The 19594-nt window shown below is 44.7% G+C and overlaps 1 protein-coding gene across 1 annotated transcript; it reads right to left on the bottom strand.

Annotated features, from left to right (window-relative positions):
- Window positions 1-219: 219 nt before the first annotated feature.
- npy8ar (neuropeptide Y receptor Y8a) lies at window positions 220-11613 on the bottom strand (the record flags this gene model as incomplete). Its single annotated transcript, XM_083638110.1, has 4 exons — window positions 220-628; window positions 2821-2967; window positions 5825-6066; window positions 11305-11613. The coding sequence occupies 4 exons, from the start codon at window positions 11611-11613 to the stop codon at window positions 220-222; spliced, it is 1107 nt and encodes a 368-aa protein (XP_083494236.1).
- Between the last annotated feature and the right edge of the window lie 7981 nt (window positions 11614-19594).

The following is a 19594-nucleotide window of genomic DNA, read 5'->3' as shown; positions in this document are numbered from 1 at the left end:
CCTCTCATCTCACCGCAGCAAAGTGTTTGGTACCCAAGGGGCAACCTCCGGCATTGAAAAATGAAGCCAATGCAGAAGTGCCTTAAACCCGTAGTCTTTCTTATGACCAGCAGGGGGCTTTTCGGAAAACGTGCACAATTATGCACGAAATGAACACAGAGTGCGGCTAGAAGGCTTCGTCCGTATCCGTATTTAGCATCGTCGAGCATAAGCAGGCCTTTAGCCGCGCACCGCCATGCAGGTGTCTGGGCGGGGCGAGTTGAGGGAGGTGGCTTTGGTCACGCCCTCACTGGCCACGGTGGACAGGGGGAAGCTCTCGTATCTCTCCGGAGTTTCGCCCGCGCCGCACTGGCAGCGCTGCAGCGTAGCCTTTAGCTCCCTCTGGAAGTTGCTGTTGAGGAAGCCGTACACCACGGGGTTGACGCAGGTGGAGGCCATGGCGGTGAGGTGGCAGGCAGAGAAGACCTGGTCGTGCCGGCAGGCGGGCAGCGCCTGGTGGTCCCAGTCGAACAGCGTGTTGAAGACGGTGAGCGGTAGCCAACACAGGGCGAAGGCTGCCACGATGGCCGCCAGCATGCTGTTGATCCGCTGGGCTCCCCGTGTCTTCCTGCTGCGCTCCACCATTTCCCTGAACAACAAGGTTACCATTGTTAATGAAATGACAAAAAGACTAGGGGTGGAAAAACAACGTTTAACATTTTTTGTTAACTGAAATGAAAACAAAAACTAGGCTTTACAAAAATATATATAACTAATGGACTGTCCGATATTTAGGTGGGTTGGTGGGGGGTAAAAAAAGGGGGGGGATTTTGATTTGATTTTGAGTACTGGGGAGGGCAAGGTATTTTATTTTGAGATAGGAGGGGAGGGCATTGAACGTTTTTCTTTTCTGTTTTGCATTAGTTTGCATTGTGTTTCGCTATGTAGCCTATGTTTTATTGACCCACCCCTACACAAATGGTTTCTCCCTATTTGGTCAAACTTAGGTGTGCTGCCGAAGAGACACAATTAGCAGCCTGGACACTGGAGCACCTACCCACACGGATTAGCCCTACCCGTCGGCTCCTTTCTCGTATTCGCAGAGGTTTAGGGCTATTTATTATACCGAAGCGCACCTATGCACGAGCAAGCGTAAGTTGTGGCTCGTTTCAAAGGTTATGTCACCATGGGGGAAAGTTGACATTATAGCTACATTAGCGGCCGTGTCTACACGGAACATTTTCTTCAAGTCAGAATGCTTTGGAAATCATGTCCAGAGCGCTTCCAACTCGGGGTGGGAATCACAAGTTTGATCACGATGCGATCCGATCTCCATTCATTTGACAACGATGCAAATTTTGCCGATATCAAAAAGTCTGCCACGATATGATATGATTCGATTCGGGGGTCTGCAATCGATATTAGACGATATGCCCCACGATATGCCCACAATCAGTTAAACACTCTTTAAACATAGCAACTAAAATATCATTTGACAATTTTATTGTCGAGCTCTTAGACATATAAATGAAAAACTATATTTTCTTTTAAATAAAAGCATAAAGTTTATTTCTTTTATTAACTAAACAAGCAAAACTAATTCAAACTAAACTGAAATTTAAAACAAAAAGTCAAAAAACGAAATACAGCAAAAACAAAAACCAATGAAAAACACAAAATAACCTTGGTCCCTGTCCCTGCACAACACAGCAGAAATGAGCATAATACCCCTGAGGCAGCATCTCATCAGACCATTTACAGTAGATCAGTGTTGGACAATATTGCCTAAAGCTTGCATGGTAACGCACATTCACAGCACATCATGGCTCTTGTAACACACTGTCACACAGTGGGTGGCAGTAGTTGTAACACACTGTCACACAGTGGGTGGCAGTAGTTGTAACACACTGTCACACAGTGGGTGGCAGTAGTTGTAACACACTGTCACACAGTGGGTGGCAGTAGTTGTAACACACTGTCACACAGTGGGTGGCAGTAGTTGTAACACACTGTCACACAGTGGGTGGCAGTAGTTGTAACACACTGTCACACAGTGGGCGGCAGTAGTTGTAACACACTGTCACACAGTGGGCGGCAGTAGTTGTAACACACTGTCACACAGTGGGCGGCAGTAGTTGTAACACACTGTCACACAGTGGGCGGCAGTAGTTGTAACACACTGTCACACAGTGGGTGGCAGTAGTTGTAACACACTGTCACACAGTGGGTGGCAGTAGTTGTAACACACTGTCACACAGTGGGTGGCAGTAGTTGTAACACACTGTCACACAGTGGGTGGCAGTAGTTGTAACACACTGTCACACAGTGGGTGGCAGTAGTTGTAACACACTGTCACACAGTGGGTGGCAGTAGTTGTAACACACTGTCACACAGTGGGTGGCAGTAGTTGTAACACACTGTCACACAGTGGGTGGCAGTAGTTGTAACACACTGTCACACAGTGGGTGGCAGTAGTTGTAACACACTGTCACACAGTGGGTGGCAGTAGTTGTAACACACTGTCACACAGTGGGTGGCAGTAGTTGTAACACACTGTCACACAGTGGGTGGCAGTAGTTGTAACACACTGTCACACAGTGGGTGGCAGTAGTTGTAACACACTGTCACACAGTGGGTGGCAGTAGTTGTAACACACTGTCACACAGTGGGTGGCAGTAGTTGTAACACACTGTCACACAGTGGGTGGCAGTAGTTGTAACACACTGTCACACAGTGGGTGGCAGTAGTTGTAACACACTGTCACACAGTGGGCGGCAGTAGCAAAGTAAAATATGGGGTAATTTAATTGGAGAAGATGGCAAAGCGCGTGTGGGGGGCGACCTGCGTCGTCTCAGGCGGAGGAAGATGCGGACGTAGCAAAGGAGCACCAGCAGCAGAGGCAGGCAGTACTGGAAGAGTAGCAGGGAGGTGGTATAGGCCAGGCGGTGCTTCTCTGACGGCCACAGCTCCATACAGATCAAATGGTCCCTAGAGAGAGAGGGAGGTAGAGAGAGAGAGAGAGAGAGAGGGAGGGATAGGTAGAGAAAGAGAGAGAAAGAGAGAAATTAAGGCCATAGCCATCCTCAAAACATTGGGGGGACCACTGCTGGACCAAATTAAACTGAGATCAGACAGAGTGGCAGACAATCGGAGGTCATAACTTTGAAACCAGTCCTGCAGCAGGACTGTTGCTCCATCCAGGGAGGCTCCATGAAACCACTTGGTCTTATGCGTAAAATGACTCACCCCTCTCTCCCTCTTCCCCAGTGTTAGCCATAGTAGGTAACACTGGGGTACTGGGTGTTACTGGGGTAACACTAGGTTACTGTAAGTAAGTAAGTAAGTCCTGGTCTATCCGGCCCGCCGGAAGACAGACACAGACTCTATAATCATCAAGAGAGCAATCTCCGATTCACACGGCTTTGGTCTCAGCTACTATTACCACTCACCAAGTACTGGTACTGCATGGTGTCCACTAAGATACCATCACCTCGGAATGAGATGTTTGGAGCGGGGGAGTCTGGTGCAGCGCACAGGTCGTAGACCTGAGCCCTTTTCCCACATGCGCTTTGTACCGCAAAATGACCGGAACGTGGTCAAATGGCTGCATGTGGGAAAGGCGCCGTGCCGGTATAAGCGCGACCCCGTCGTCGCGGCCATTTCACCAGTTTTTAGCTAGTCAGAAGAGCGGTATGCCGCGATAGACAGACAGGTGAGAAAGGGGTCCAGTCATTTTCCGCTATCAGTGGGCTGTGACTTCGTGGACCAGGTTGCACACAGTAGACAGTCCAACACCAAATACACAGCTGATTGTTCGATATTCCCCTGGTGTTGCGTACCACCAAAGGACTATTGCCAGTCGCAAACGCGCTTCCAGTGGTTTTCGCCACCGGGTGATCTTGCGTGCGGGTCGGACCAGACTCAGCACGTAATACCGGGACATGCGAAAATGACGCTTCCATTCCACGTCGTCAAAATTGTTCAGAGCATCTTCCGAAAATAAATTCCCTCCTGGTCTCTCTCGCTTCCAGACGGCTCTAGTCTCACGCAGCAGCGCAGAGGTACATAACACTGTCATGATCTGTCCCCGGTTTAGTCTATCTTCATATTCTGCGCGACACTCTCATGGGCGAGGTGTACACACGTTGCTTAATGTTCCAGCGGGCATAATCTAATCATTAGCGCACATTAAAGCAAACTGGCGAAATGATCTTGTGATAATAAGAGCAGTAGCCTATGTCAGCTTCATGTGTGTGTGTGTGCTGATTTTCCCCTCTCCTCTCTGCTCGCTCTCTGGCCACAGTCCGTCCTCCTCCTTCAGTCACAGCCCGACAGGGACTAAGCAACGTTGCCGACAGCCAAGGCAAGCCCGGACACATCAAATGAAGCCAGTCTGTAAAAAGTGTTTCAACGCGACGCAGGTGAACGGATAAACAAGCAAACTTATTTCACCATTCGGAGTTTTGCCGACACGTCACTCCCCACCCGCTCTGCAGTGCCGCCCCCCCCCCCCTCCCCCCCCCCCCCCCCACACAGGCAATTTCGCTGATAGATTCCCACATGCCAGAGGAGAGGTGTGAAGGGAAATGTCCGATATTGACTTACAGGTAATTTTCCGGTACGCATGTGGGAAAACGGCTCTGGTGAGACGAGGGAGGAACGCGGCCGGGTGGCAACCCACAGAGCCCGGTCCCTCTACGTACCAGAGCCCTCCCCCTCCCCCGGTCCCGGCAGAGTAGTTCCGGAGCAGCGGATTGAGTGGCCCTGACCGCGTGACCACCTTCGACCCTCCCTATAGGGCTGACCGTGGGTAGCTACTGGGACGTAAGTTGGGGCTTGGCCAGCCCCGGCTGGGTCACCTGGGCGAGGGTGTATGATGTTGCGAGACCCAAAACATCCTATGACCCCAGGGTACATCACTGAGGATACGTCCCAGTTATGCATCCATGCGATGTTTTTTTCTTTATTAGTTAGCCTGGCCTAGCCAGTGACTCATAGGAATAGACTACGTGACAACCAGGAAAGACTAGTGACTACTGGAGAGTCAGTTGACAGCCGGAACAGGGACGGCACCCGGGTAGCAGTATGGGTTAGCTCCCCAGCCTGCGTCTTCCGTGAGGAAGAAGCCCAACAACCCACGAGAGGCCTTTTAGGAGGGCCATTCAAGCCACAAGTGGAGACTGCAGTGCCACCAAGTACTGGTACTGCATGGTGTCCACTAAGATACCATCACCTCGGAATGAGATGTTTGGAGCGGGGGAGTCTGGTGCAGCGCACAGGTCGTAGACCTGGTGAGACGAGGGAGGAACCCGGCCGGGTGGCAACCCACAGAGCCCGGTCCCTCTACGTACCAGAGCCCTCCCCCTCCCCCGGTCCCAGCAGAGTAGTTCCGGAGCAGCGGATTGAGTGGCCCTGACCGCGTGACCACCTTCGACCCTCCCTATAGGGCTGACCGTGGGTAGCTACTGGGACGTAAGTTGGGGCTTGGCCAGCCCCGGCTGGGTCACCTGGGCGAGGGTGTATGATGTTGCGAGACCCGAAACATCCTATGACCCCAGGGTACATCACTGAGGATACGTCCCAGTTATGCATCCATGCGATGTTTTTTTCTTTATTATAGGTAAGATGTGATGCATCAATATTACATTTAGATTGTTTAATAACAATCGAAAATCTTGCTCGTATGCTTTAACATCGGAAAGACAGTGATGTTTTCAAATGAACCGACATTTTGTTTGGATTGCAGAAACATGCAATGCTGACATTTTTATTCTGGCGAATGGGTTGCTTCATAAACGCTAGCCAGCGTGGCGCACGCAACCATCCTCCAGAGATGATCCCTCACCTGAAGGGGTTGGCAGGTAGGCTGATGTTCTGGAAGGGGGTGTTGGTGAGGATGCTGAAGGAGAGGAAGGGCAGGGAGATGAAGCAGGCCACCAGCCAGGTCAGGCCCACCGCCAGGTAGGAGTGTCCGGCCGCCGGGGACCAGCCGGTGGGGTGGAGGATCAACTGATGGCGCTCCAGAGCGATCAGCACCAAGGAGAAGATGGACACCGTCACTGACATGCACTGAACAAAGGGAGTCACCTGGCAGAGACAGAGAGACGGAGAGATATGCAACGGCTGGATTTGCAACCTGTTGTAGAAAATGTAAGTTCCATTGGCTCATTTCATAATCAATAAGCTATAATTGCATACACATAGTTATTGGTATGAGTTATGAGTTATAAATGCATATCACATAGACAAAAGGCAATACAGACGCCATACACAGATAACCTATATAAGGCACCATAGCAGCTCTTTTCTATCTCACACCCTGCACTGTCATGGTGGCCTTGCAGGGCTCAGAGTTGCCTTCAAAACCCGCGTCAAGACAGATGCAGACGCAGGTTCACATAGTGACATATTTCATTCCATTCTTCAATTCCACTCCACATAAACAGACAGCTTATGTCATTCTGGCCGTGAGCGGAGCACAGTGACAAGCTCACTCAGAGATGTGGCCTTGCTGGACTTCTGTCTGGCTACAGCCCCCCCTCTCCTGCATCGCTCTGTTAGCTGGTCAAAACATAGCTTGTGAAGAGATATGTGAGAATACTATTTGAGATATGTGAGAATACATTGGGTAACGGAAAATAGACTGGTTCTTAACACTGAAAAGACAAAATGTATGGTGGTTGGTTCAAAACATTCATTAAAAGTTATGCCAACCCTACACTTGACTTTAGGGGATAAACTTATAGAACAAGTCACTGATGTAAAGTTGTTAGGGATCACTATTGACAGTAAACTATCTTGGAACAGTCAGATTGACCAATTAGTAGTAAAAATGGGAAGAGGTATGGCTGCAATAAAACACTGTCGAACATTCATGCCTAGCCATTTAATAAAACAATCAATGCAAGCGTTGGTGTTATCACAGCTAGATTATTGTTCGGTTATTTGGTCAAATACAACAGAAAATAATTTAAACAGGTTAACTTACAGGTAGCTCAAAACAGAGCAGCACGTATCGTTCTGCACTGCCCATATAGAATGAGTGTAAGTATAATGAATAATAATTTAGCTTGGTTAAGTGTAAAGAGCAGGTTGCATTATTCTCTGGTGTGCTATGTGAAAAATATCATCATAACCAAAACCCCAAAAATACTTTATAGTAATAAATAAAAGAGCTGGCTGGAGCCAAAAAGGCAGTCTGAGGCACTTCTGATTAAATAAAAATCCTTTATTTAACTTATTTAACTTACAAATTTACTTTATAGTAAATTGTCATTTTTTGCAGATAGTCATAATTATTCTACTCGCCAGTCGTCAGAAGGTCATTTTTTGTTGCCTCCATGCAGAACTAGTCTATTTCAGAGAACAGTTTATTACAGAGCAATGGTGGCATGGCATTCATTACCACATTTTTTGATTTCACAAAGTAATAAAACATGCTTAAACAAAAAACTAAAATTATATCTGTTTACACAAGAACTGTAAAATATAACATGACCTTTGTTTTTGAGCTTTTCATTGTTACAAAGGAATTTATTTTCTCACTTATTCAATTAATTACATATTCAATTATTATATAGAGCAATTGTATGTATTAGATACGTTTTGAGCTCGTGTTTGTGGTTATGTGTTTTGTTGGTTTTTGCCTTGTGTGTCTAAGTCATACATGGGCAACATACGGCCCGCGGGCGCCCCCTGTGCGGCCCGCGATGGGATTGATTTTTTTTTCTTTTCTTTTTTTACAGTGCACCTGAACGCAACATGCAAGATACCCGCTGAATAAGTGTCCAAATGTTCGTGTCATTCTGGCCAATACTCTTCTGTTATAGCATTTCAGTCTGGAATATGGAATATCTTTCAATAATATTTATGACTAAAAGGCTAAAAGTAATCTCATGTGTAAGAAATGACTGTTCTACATTGAAGTAGAAATTTAAATAATTCACTTGTTGGTTTTGGATTTATTTAGCTTCAAGAGTGCATTTTTGTTTGTGTGACCCTCAACACAGGCTTTGAGAATCCCGGGCCACTTACTGATACTTGTGCTTAAATTAACCCACTCATATTCTGGTTTATTTCAAGAAAAACATTTCGGCTAGTGGAAATTCTAATTGGCTGGTAACTTTAAAATCTAGCAGCCATATTGGCAGGTGGTGAAAAAAGTTAATTTCAAGCCATGCAGGGAGAGCAGGTGGTGACATAGGAGTGAGTGAGAAAAGGATCAAATATTGGTGGTTAAAACTGAATAATGACATCACAACTGTTAATTTAAAATGAGTTATTCCTCTAAACCTGGCTTCAAATGCCCAAAATTTTTCGCGCTGGCGCCGTTCAGCCCTCAGCAAAAACTGGTAGCGAGGACATTTTTTTGTGGCCCTCTAGGGGTGGGAATCGCTGAGTAGCTCACGATACGATATGGTCACGATACTTGGCCCTCGATAACGATATTATCACGATACAGCGATTCTGCGATAATCGATATATTGGAAGACGATACATCACGATACCTGTGTAACTGAAGAGAAAAAAATACCCCTAAAAGGCAAGAAGCAGGTATTATGTATTTATTAGCAGAATTGACATGAACTCTCTCAGAGTTCACTCACTCACTCATAACATTTTCGATACCACGGAGGAAAAGTTACACATTAAGTCTTTTTATTATTATTATTAAAACAAGAAAACCTATATAACCTACCTACCTATATAATTTCTAAAAGTAGATATTAATGAGCAAACATTTCCATTCATGTAGCCTACAGTATTTATGTTTTTGTTTCAACTACAAACATAAATAAACGTCAACTTGAAACTATGTTTCAACTACCACACGCAGCATAATATTTTAGCCTGTTTATTAATTAAAAATTTTTTTTTTAAATAAACATATCAATACTTGGTGCCAGTGTATCGATAACATATCGCAAGTGGAAATATCGCGATACCGTGAGTATCGATATTTTGTCCCACCCCTATGGCCCTCTCTATCATCAAAGTTGCCCATCCATGGGTTATGGCATGACAATATTTGTTCGGCCCCCGGCAACAATCTGGGTTTCTCATGTGGCCCCCCATGAAAAATAGTTGCCCACCCCTGGTCTAAGTGGTTGTAGTAGCATGTATGAGTATGAATGATACAGATATGTATATTTGTAAATAATGTTTGTATGTGAATATAATGTATTTTCATAATTGAAGTATTGTAAAATATTAATGTGGACCCCAGGAAGAGTAGCTACTGTTTCTTTACAGTAGCTAATGGGGATCTAAATAAACAAACAAACATTATAAAACATTTGACTGTATGTCATTCTGTACTGAGCTCCTGATCTGGAAACAAGCAAGCTTTTCCAGGGTGCCAGTCTCTAATGGAAATATTCTGTTTGGCTGAATGCAATTCTGTGAGACAACTTTCCTCCTGACTCCTGCCTTCATTATTTTAATGTCTGCTCACCAGTCTCATCATTTTGGCTTGAGATAATATCTGGTTAATGTGGATGAACAATGGTGTTATTGATACAGATTCCATTCTACAACACAACCCAATCACCAAAACGTGTTGGCTTTCTATGTTTCTGCCAACTATGGATATGTTCAATATTAACGTTTCTGAACAAAAAAAAGATGTTGCATGCGTACCGACATTTCAGCAAGTCCTCCAACCACAGGAGCTTTTCCAACATAAATATGAAAATGTTGGTTAATTTGAAAACGTTAGTTAATTTATTTGAACATGTAGTTAACTTGAAAACAACAAATTCCAAAACATTATACAAATAAAACGTCGGTTATGGTTAGGCAACTAAAAGAATTTGGTTAACCCATTGATACCTGATGCAGCATTTGCGTGTGTATCCCTCATTTGTGTGTGTATCCCTTTAAGACCGCGAACCACGCGTGGTTCGTGGGTCTTAAAGGGATACACACACAAATGCTGCATCAGGTATCAATGGGTTAAAGGGATACGTCAACTTTTCAGGAGTTTCGCTCATTTGCCATATCCGCCATACATAACCAAGATACACAATGTCTTCACCGTCACTCTCCGCGCAGTACACAGTGAGCTACAGTCGTCAAGTTAGTTAGTATCACCATAGAATGGAGGCAAATGGTACAGTCGTTCAAATCACCAAAAACACACATCTAACAGAAAGCTCTTTGTGCTTCGGGTACTCGATCACCACGGGATGAAATATTAATCCATAGTTACGTGAAACGTCATTTTCGGAATAAATCCCCACACCGAGTTACTTCCTTGTTTGCCTGTAAAGAGCGCTTCCGTTGTACACAGCGTATGCGCTGTATAGGTTGAGGCGATGTCTCGTCATAGACGCTGGGTTAGCTGGCTCAGCCTGGCTGGGGGCGTGGTCAGGGTGGGGTAAATCCCCCATTTGATCCATTCAGCAAAGTTAGAATTTAGCTGCTAGCCCAGCCCAGCTAGACACGATCGGGATCTTAACGACTGCAGTAAACGCACATCTGAACAGACGTCTTGTGTTCTGCTCTAGAATCCCCAAACCTGTAGTTTAGAGCCGCAGCACCGTCCTTTGGTAAGTCAGCCCATTGAGAAATATGGGCGGTTTTACCCCACTTGCGCGCCAGCCATATAACATTTTGTGGGCGTTCTCACACATGCCGACTATCTCTATGCTGCACATGCCTGGTGGCCATGTTTAGAAAGTAATTTCCGGCTATCTCTTTACCTTAAAAAAAGATAATTTCTCCGCATTTTGGATTAATATTTCATCGCGTGGTGAGTACCCGAAGCCTACTACGTTTCAGTCGCCCAAAATGCACATTCAAACGGCGCCATATACACTCACATGTACATGTTGTGACTCGTGTACTCAACACGTGATGAAATAATAATCCAAAGTTACGTCAAACGGTCATTTTGGTAGTAAATCCAGAGAGAGAAGAAAACAAAGAGTAAGTGAACTAACAGTAGAGTATAACTGCAGTTACTTCCTCGTTTGCCACAGTGCATGCGCTGTGTGCAGTCATCAGTAGGGCGCATGCGCTGTGGCAAACGAGGAAGTAACTACAGTTATAATCTCCTGTTAGTAGCCAAATGTCCCATTGACTGCCATTGTTAGCGCTAAGCTATTAGCATTTGAGGGCTTTACCACAGCTTGTACTGCACACAGATGGAAAATAAAGCCATGTACTCCCAAAAAGTTGGTGTATCCCTTTAAATGTGACTTTTGGAATGATATTTGGAATTAAGGTGACCAGATTTCTGAAGTGTGTGTGTGTGTGTGTGTGTGTGTGTGTGTGTGTGTGTGTGTGTGTGTGTGTGTGTGTGTGTGAGTCCAGTCCACTGACCTTGCATAGGGCTTCTCCCAGCACCCAGTGGTCCATCAGTGTGTATATAGCCGTAACAGGCAGACACACGACACACATGAGGATGTCAGAGCATGACAGGTTGGCGATCAGGATGTTGGTGACATTGCGCAGCTCCTGTTGCCGAGCGATGATGAACACCAAGCCGGCGTTGCCCAGCAACCCGATCGCTATGACAGTACTGTAGGCCACGATCAAGAAGGTGGCTCCGCCCACCGAGGGCGGGCACTTGGTGCTCTCCACCCAATCGGAGGCCTCCCAGTCACTGAGGATGCTGCTGTTATTGGACATGGTGAAAGACTTCTCTCCCCCCAAAGATGATCGTTTCCAGCTGGGTCAGAGTGGAGTTGGTAGGCTGCTGTGGGAGTGTGGCCGAGGATAATAGCAGTTCAAACTTCCTCCATGTTTGGCCTTCCACGTGGATCAGCTCCGTATCAGCCGCTGCCTGTGAAGGACAGAAAACATCAATACTGAGAGTTTTGACAGAAAGAGAGGAGGTGAAGGACTCTTGAGGAACAGAGAAACAGAGGTGGAGAAGTTGAGAAAAACAAAGGTGAGGGTATATAGAGGATAGTCTCTCAAGACAGATGAACAGAGAAACAGAGGTGGAGAAGGTGAGAAAAACAGAGCTGAGGCTATACATAGAAGATAGTCTCTCAAGACAGATGAACGGAGAAACAGAGGTGGAGAAGGTGAGAAAAACAGTGGTGAGGCTATAGATTGAAGATAGTCTCTCAAGACAGATGAACAGAGAAACAGAGGTCGAGAAGGTGAGAAAAACAGAGCTGAGGCTATAGATAGAAGATAGTCTCTCAAGACAGATGAATGGAGAAACAGAGGTGGAGAAGGTGAGAAAAACAGAGCTGAGGCTATAGATTGAAGATAGTCTCTCAAGACAGATGAACGGAGAAACAGAGGTGGAGAAGGTGAGAAAAACAGAGCTGAGGCTATAAGATAGTCTCTCAACAGATGAACAGAGAAACAGAGGTGGAGAAGGTGAGAAAAACAGTGGTGAGGCTTTAGATTGAAGATAGTCTCTCAAGACAGATGGACAGAGAAACAGAGATGGAGAAGATGAGAAAGACAGAGAAGATAGTCTCTCAAGACAGATGGACAGAGAAACAGAGGTGGAGAAGGTGAGAAAAAAAGAGAAGATAGTCTCTCAAGACAGATGAACAGAGAAACAGAGGTGGAGAAGGTGAGAAAAACAGAGGTGAGGCTATAGATTGAAGATAGTCTCTCAAGACAGATGAACATAGAAACAGAGGTGGAGAAGGTGAGAAAAACAGTGGGTGGTGAGGCTATAGATTGAAGATAGTCTCTCAAGACAGATGGACAGAGAAACAGAGGTGAGACTATAGAATCAGAATCACCCAATTGTTTACAATAACGTCCGGGTAGACAACGCAGGTGTCACATATCATACAGTTTAATAGTTTAATGGAGCGAAGCAAACTGGGCGGGTAACAACTGAGAGAAAGAGAAAATGGTTAAGTGTAAAACCAATTGTAAAATAGCAACGTTTTGGACCAACGTTGCTATGTTACAATTTCGGCTCCAAAATTGTAAAATGGTAACGATTTTACATCCATCTGGCAGTGTCAGGTTATAGGGTAGGGGGAGGGATTAGAAATGGAAAATCTCCGTAAACCACGCCCACCCCTATAGAAACATACGTTACCATTTTACAATTTCGGAGCCGAAATTGTAACATAGCAACGTTGGTCCAAGAACTTTGCTATTTTACAATTTTTTGGGAGATCGGGTTGGTAAAACGTGTGTTTGATGCCTTCATATCTCATTAATTATGATCAAAACAGTCATTCTACATTCTCTAATTGTGTTCTTCTTGCAAACCTCTTGTAGAGGTTTGCTTGTTTTGCTTTTGCTTGTGAAGCTCCCCGCTGTCAGGTGAAAAGAAGCGGCTGGCAACTGCACATGTGTAGGAGGTAGCATGGTGCCAGTCTATGGCTCTCCCCAGATCAGCAGAGGCTGGAGCAGCGAACAGGGCACCAGGGGGGGAAATTGGGCAAGTACAATTGGGGAGAAAATGGGGGGGGAATCAGGGGGAAAAAGGTTCCTGTTTGCATCCAAAGCGTTAAGGATGTAATTGTTAATCAAATTAACAATGTTGGTAACGCTCTACAGCCCGCAAATAAGCATGTAGTTATAGTATAACTACGGGGTACAAGGAGTGCAGTTATAGTATAACTACGGGGTACAAGGAGTGAATTCGCTTTAGAATACAGCCCGCAAATAAGCATGTAGTTATAGTATAACTACGGGGTACAAGGAGTGAATTCGCTTTAGAATACAGCCCGCAAATAAGCATGTAGTTATAGTATAACTACGGGGTACAAGGAGTGAATTTAGACTTTAACTAGAGGGTAACAAGATTTGTAGTTATAGTATAACTACGGGTTTACAAGGAGTGTAGTTATAGTATAACTACGGGGTACAAGGAGTGTAGTTATAGTATAACTACAGGCTACAAGCAGGGTACAAGTCCTTGTACCCTGTAGTTATACTATAACTACACTCCTTGTACCCCGTAGTTATACTATAACTACATGCTTTTTTGCGGGCTGTATTCTAAAGCGAATTCACTCCTTGTACCCGTAGTTATACTATAACTGCACTCCTTGTACCCCGTAGTTATACTATAACTACATGCTTATTTGCGGGCTGTATTCTAAAGCGTTACCACAATGTTCAAGTGGATTGCTTTTTCTCAGTCAGTCTACCACACAATAGTGATGTAAATGTCAGGTTGGTTTGACTGTGGGCAAAGACAAGCTGTGGACAAAGACAAACACAAGAAACATAATTAAGGAAAATGTTCCTGTGGCGTGAATGGAAAGACCATAAATCACTTTCATTCATTTCTAACTGCTCCCATGCACCCTCCAGCATCACTCCAACATATTACCTCCAAAAAGCAGCCTAAAATGTATTCATTTGAACTCTGTCTTGGTTTTATGCAAAAATACTCTGGAATCCACTTGAGTCAATTTTTTTGAGAGCAGCAAATTTAAAACACTGCATAAATTCAGTATGGAACAATATTCAGCCTCTTCACTTCAAATTGCCACACTGGCAGAAAACTTGATCTTTTGACTTCGTCTTTAGATTGTATTTGGGAGTTTTGACAAATGTTATTTTTTGTTAACAACCCTGCCATTCTTATTAACAACCCTAATATCACATAATACATCTTAATGGGATGCAGGGTGTATAGTAATTTGGTATCAACATGGTGCAATGGATCTGCACTAAAAGACAAAACGCTAAATTGTGTTGTTTGGCTTATCAGTGTTGGGCAGTAAAGTAAAGTAAAGTAAAGTAATGTGTTACTGTAATTTTATTACTTTCCCCAGTAACTAGGCTTGTCAAAACCCGGGGTCTTTTGCCACATGTCATAATTCTCCTAAATTAACATTGCTTTAGAATACAGCCGGCACCCCTGTAGTTACTCTGTAATTACATGTAACTAGGAGAGAATTAACGTTGCTTTAGAATACAGCCCGCACCCCTGTAGTTACTCTGTAATTACATGTAACTAGGAGAGAATTATCGTTGCAGCTGGCACCCCTGTAGTTACTCTGTAATTACATGTAACTAGGAGAGAATTAACGTTGCTTTAGAATACAGCCGGCACCCCTGTAGTTACTCTGTAATTACATGTAACTAGGAGAGAATTTACGTTGCTTTAGAATACAGCCGGCACCCCTGTAGTTACTCTGTAATTACATGTAACTAGAAGATAATTAACGTTGCAGCTGGCACCCCTGTAGTTACTCTGTAATTACATGTAACTAGGAGAGAATTAACATTGCTTTAGAATACAGCCGGCACCCCTGTAGTTACTCTGTAATTACATGTAACTAGGAGAGAATTTACGTTGCTTTAGAATACAGCCGGCACCCCTGTAGTTACTCTGTAATTACATGTAACTAGGAGAGAATTAACATTGCTTTAGAATACAGCCGGCACCCCTGTAGTTACTCTGTAATTACATGTAACTAGGAGATAATTAACATTGCTTTAGAATACAGCCCGCACCCCTGTAGTTACTCTGTAATTACATGTAACTAGGAGATAATTAACGTTGCAGCTGGCACCCCTGTAGTTACTCTGTAATTACATGTAACTAGGAGATAATTAACGTTGCAGCTGGCACCCCTGTAGTTACTCTGTAATTACATGTAACTAGGAGAGAATTAACATTGCTTTAGAATACAGCCCACACCCCTGTAGTTACTCTGTAATTACATGTAACTAGGAGAGAATTAACATTGCTTTAGAATACAGCCCGCACCCCTGTAGTTACTCTGTAATTACATGTAACTAGGAGAGAATTAACATTGCTTTAGAATACAGCCCGCACCCCTGTAGTTACTCTGTAATTACATGTAACTAGGAGATAATTAACATTGCTTTAGAATACAGCCCGCACCCCTGTAGTTACTCTGTAATTACATGTAACTAGGAGATAATTAACATTGCAGCTGGCACCCCTGTAGTTACTCTGTAATTACATGTAACTAGGAGATAATTAACGTTGCAGCTGGCACCCCTGTAGTTACTCTGTAATTACATGTAACTAGGAGAGAATTAACGTTGCTTTAGAATACAGCCCGCACCCCTGTAGTTACTCTGTAATTACATGTAACTAGGAGATAATTAACGTTGCAGCTGGCACCCCTGTAGTTACTCTGTAATTACATGTAACTAGGAGAGAATTAACATTGCTTTAGAATACAGCCGGCACCCCTGTAGTTACTCTGTAATTACACGTAACTAGGAGAGAATTAACATTGCTTTAGAATACAGCCCGCACCCCTGTAGTTACTCTGTAATTACAAGTAACTAGGAGAGAATTAACATTGCTTTAGAATACAGCCCGCACCCCTGTAGTTACCCTGTAATTACATGTAAGGAGGGAATTACCATTGCTTTAGAATACAGCCCGTGGCCCTCTATACCCTGGATAATAGGTGCCCGATAGTTACGGAATAACTACTTTTGACTCTCTAATACTTTTTAGAGCTTGTTAAAAGCAGATAATTTGTATTAGCTGCGCCCACCAGCTCTATACAGTAGGTCACTGTGTCAGTCGGTGTGAAGGTGTGTGAAGGTGTGTGTTTGTGTTCATGCCAGTTGGCTTAAACAAAAGGGGGGGATTTTGAAATGCAGGGTGGCAGAGGCAAAGTAGGGTGGGCTGCCCCTGTCATCCTGCATTTCGGATTTTTGCATTATGTGGTCACAGCTGTTGCAAATTTGCGCTTGTGTGCATAACAGAACCCTGTGCTGCTCATTCTTTCTTTGCTGCACAGTCTATTGTTGCCATGTATAGCTATAGTAGTGTCAAATCATGTGTTTATTTGTGTGTATATATGTGTGCGTGTGTATCTGTGTATACTGTATATACATATGTAAGGAAATGTGTGTATGCATGTGTGTGTACGGGTATGCATATTTGCATACTAATTGTTCCTTTCTATTCTTTTATATCTATATGTTTGTGGTGGGATGGAGTGTATGAGGGAGGGGGTATGGCCTTTGTGTAGATAATGAAAAATACAGTGTAATGTGTGTGTGTGTGTGTGTGTGTGTGTGTGTGTGTGTGTGTGTGTGCGTGTGTGAGAGAGAGAGAGAGAGAGAGAGAGAGAGATTTATTTATTTCATGTATGATTGCATGATGTATGTGAAATTAAGTAATATGGTTGGAAAATGCCATCCACAGTGAAGCGTGGCTTTTTCACAGTCCTCAAATTCCCTGCTGCCTATCTGCCCGCATGGAAAGTGCACACTATTATAGATCTGCACCTGAAGCTGTTATAGAATGGATTGGATTTGATTGGATTTATATAGCGCTTTTCAAGGCATCCAAAGTGCTTCACATATCGGGGTGTGCATCTCTCTGTGTGTGTGTGTGTGTGGGAGTGCTCTCCACCGCCGATGTGTTGTCACACCCAAACTGGGTGATGCGTGGCAGCCAGTTTGCACCAGAACGCTCAGCACACATCACCTGTCAATCAATCGACGGATATTAGGTGGCCATGACGGAAGGAAGGCCTGTTGTGGAATTTAAAGTTAGACCCCCCAGGGCACCGGGGTTACACCCCCCAGGGCACCGGGGTGATACCCCCCCAGGGCACCGGGGTTACACCCCCCAGGGCACCGGGGTGATACCCCCCCCAGGGCACCGGGGTTACACCCCCCAGGGCACCGGGGTGATACCCCCCAGGGCACCGGGGTTACACCCCCCAGGGCACCGGGGTGATACCCCCCCAGGGCACCTGGGTTACACCCCCCAGGGCACCGGGGTGATACCCCCCCAGGGCACCGGGGTTACACCCCCCAGGGCACCGGGGTGATACCCCCCAGGGCACCGGAGTTACACCCCCCAGGGCACCGGGGTGATACCCCCCCAGGGCACCGGGGTTACACCCCCCAGGGCACCGGGGTGATACCCCCCCCAGGGCACCGGGGTTACACCCCCCAGGGCACCGGGGTGATACCCCCCCAGGGCACCGGGGTTACACCCCCCAGGGCACCGGGGTGATACCCCCCCAGGGCACCGGGGTTACACCCCCCAGGGCAGCGGGGTTACACCTCTACTCTTGTGAAGAGTGCCGATAGGATCTTTAATTACCAACAGAGTTGTCAGAGAGTCAGGACCTCGGTTTAACGTCTGAGACGTGCTCACTCACAGGACAGAGTCCCCTGTCTCTGCCCTGGTGCATTGGGGAGATTATTCATGACACCAGAGGGAAGAACACTTCCTACTGGTCCTCCAAATCCACTGCTAGCAGCAGATGGTCTCCCATCCATGGACTGATCACAGCCAGACCTGCTTAGCTTTCCCAGCAACCAAGCGATGTACTCTAATGAGGAGAGCCACGGTGCTGCGGCTTTTGAAGGCTTGAACCAGATTTGCATACGAACACGTCTGTTTGCTGATTACAGTATAGAGCCTTATTAACAGCTGGGTTAGCATTATGGGTTTACAGTAGAGTATTAACAGCTATATTAGGATTATGGTTTTAGAGTAGATTATTAACAGCTGTATTACCATTATGGTTTTACAGTAGATTATTCGAGTTGAGTTTAACTTCATTGTCCCTCAATTCAATTCAATTCAATTCAATTCAATGAGCTATATTGGCATGGGGCGTACACATCTACACATGTTGCCAAAGCACAGATCCAAACTTAAATGAGATACATAGAAATACATTTAAATAAAATTAAATAAACTGCATATTACATATATTGATTCATCACATAGAATATTTCTGAACAGTAATAACCTCTCTCTCTCTCTCTCTCTCTCTCTCTCTGTCTCTCTCTCTTACATAATCCCACACAGCAGAGATCAAACAAGATCCTCAACACGTCTACCTCCTCTGATGCCGCTTCAAAGTTTCCTTGAGTCACAGTCTCATTTGAATATCATCTCTCATCTGGGAGCCTGGTGTGATCTTAAAACAGATCTATGATGTTACTGCGCCAAAAATAGACAGATCTGATAGTTTCACTGTAAAAGCAAAAATAAAATAATAACATGATTCATCTCAAATATTGAAGCCTGTCAAGCCAATGTCTTGATGCTTTCATTCTAGAATCCTTACGTCTGACGAGGCTGAAAATGAAGCAAAAAGATTAATGCTGTTTTAATCCTCTCCTCTCTCATTTTGAATTGGTGTTTTGTTGTGCATGAAAGAAGGCGGTAAGGTGGTAAAGAAGGTGGTAAAGGTGCTTCTTACATTACTGCATGCAGCTGCAGAGTAACAGCTGAAAGTCATATAAACACATTTAGCATGCAAATGGTTCTTTGTTTTGAAGAGGATTTTGAGGAGGTCCCACTCTGTCAAAACATGTCAGACCTAGTGTTCATTTAAGTGGCTGCGGGGACTGACGAGAAAATATATCACGCATCTTTTGATCACAACTTACTCTGATATTTACAAAAGGTTAGATTTGTGTGACTTTATTGTTAAGTCACAATTAAAATATAAGACGTCGTTTGGACACAACATGCATTTGGATTACGGATTCTGAAAGCTGAAGACCCCTGTGTTTTCAAAAGAGCATAACATTTATATTCAATAAATAAACCCTCTTCCATCACCATTTGTCTTAAGTGGAGGGGTCTGGCTTGTATGTGATCAGCTCACACAGAGATACCTCACAGTAAAGTCATGGCTTGAGCTTTCACATGAAAGATAAGTTCAACCAAAGAAATGGAAATTCAGTCATTATCTCC

Source organism: Poromitra crassiceps, assembly GCF_964638095.1.
Source record: "Poromitra crassiceps genome assembly, chromosome: 6".
NCBI classification, from domain to species: domain Eukaryota; kingdom Metazoa; phylum Chordata; class Actinopteri; order Beryciformes; family Melamphaidae; genus Poromitra; species Poromitra crassiceps.
The sequence above is the reverse complement of the archived record's forward strand: the minus strand, read 5'-3'. Positions and strand labels throughout refer to the sequence as shown.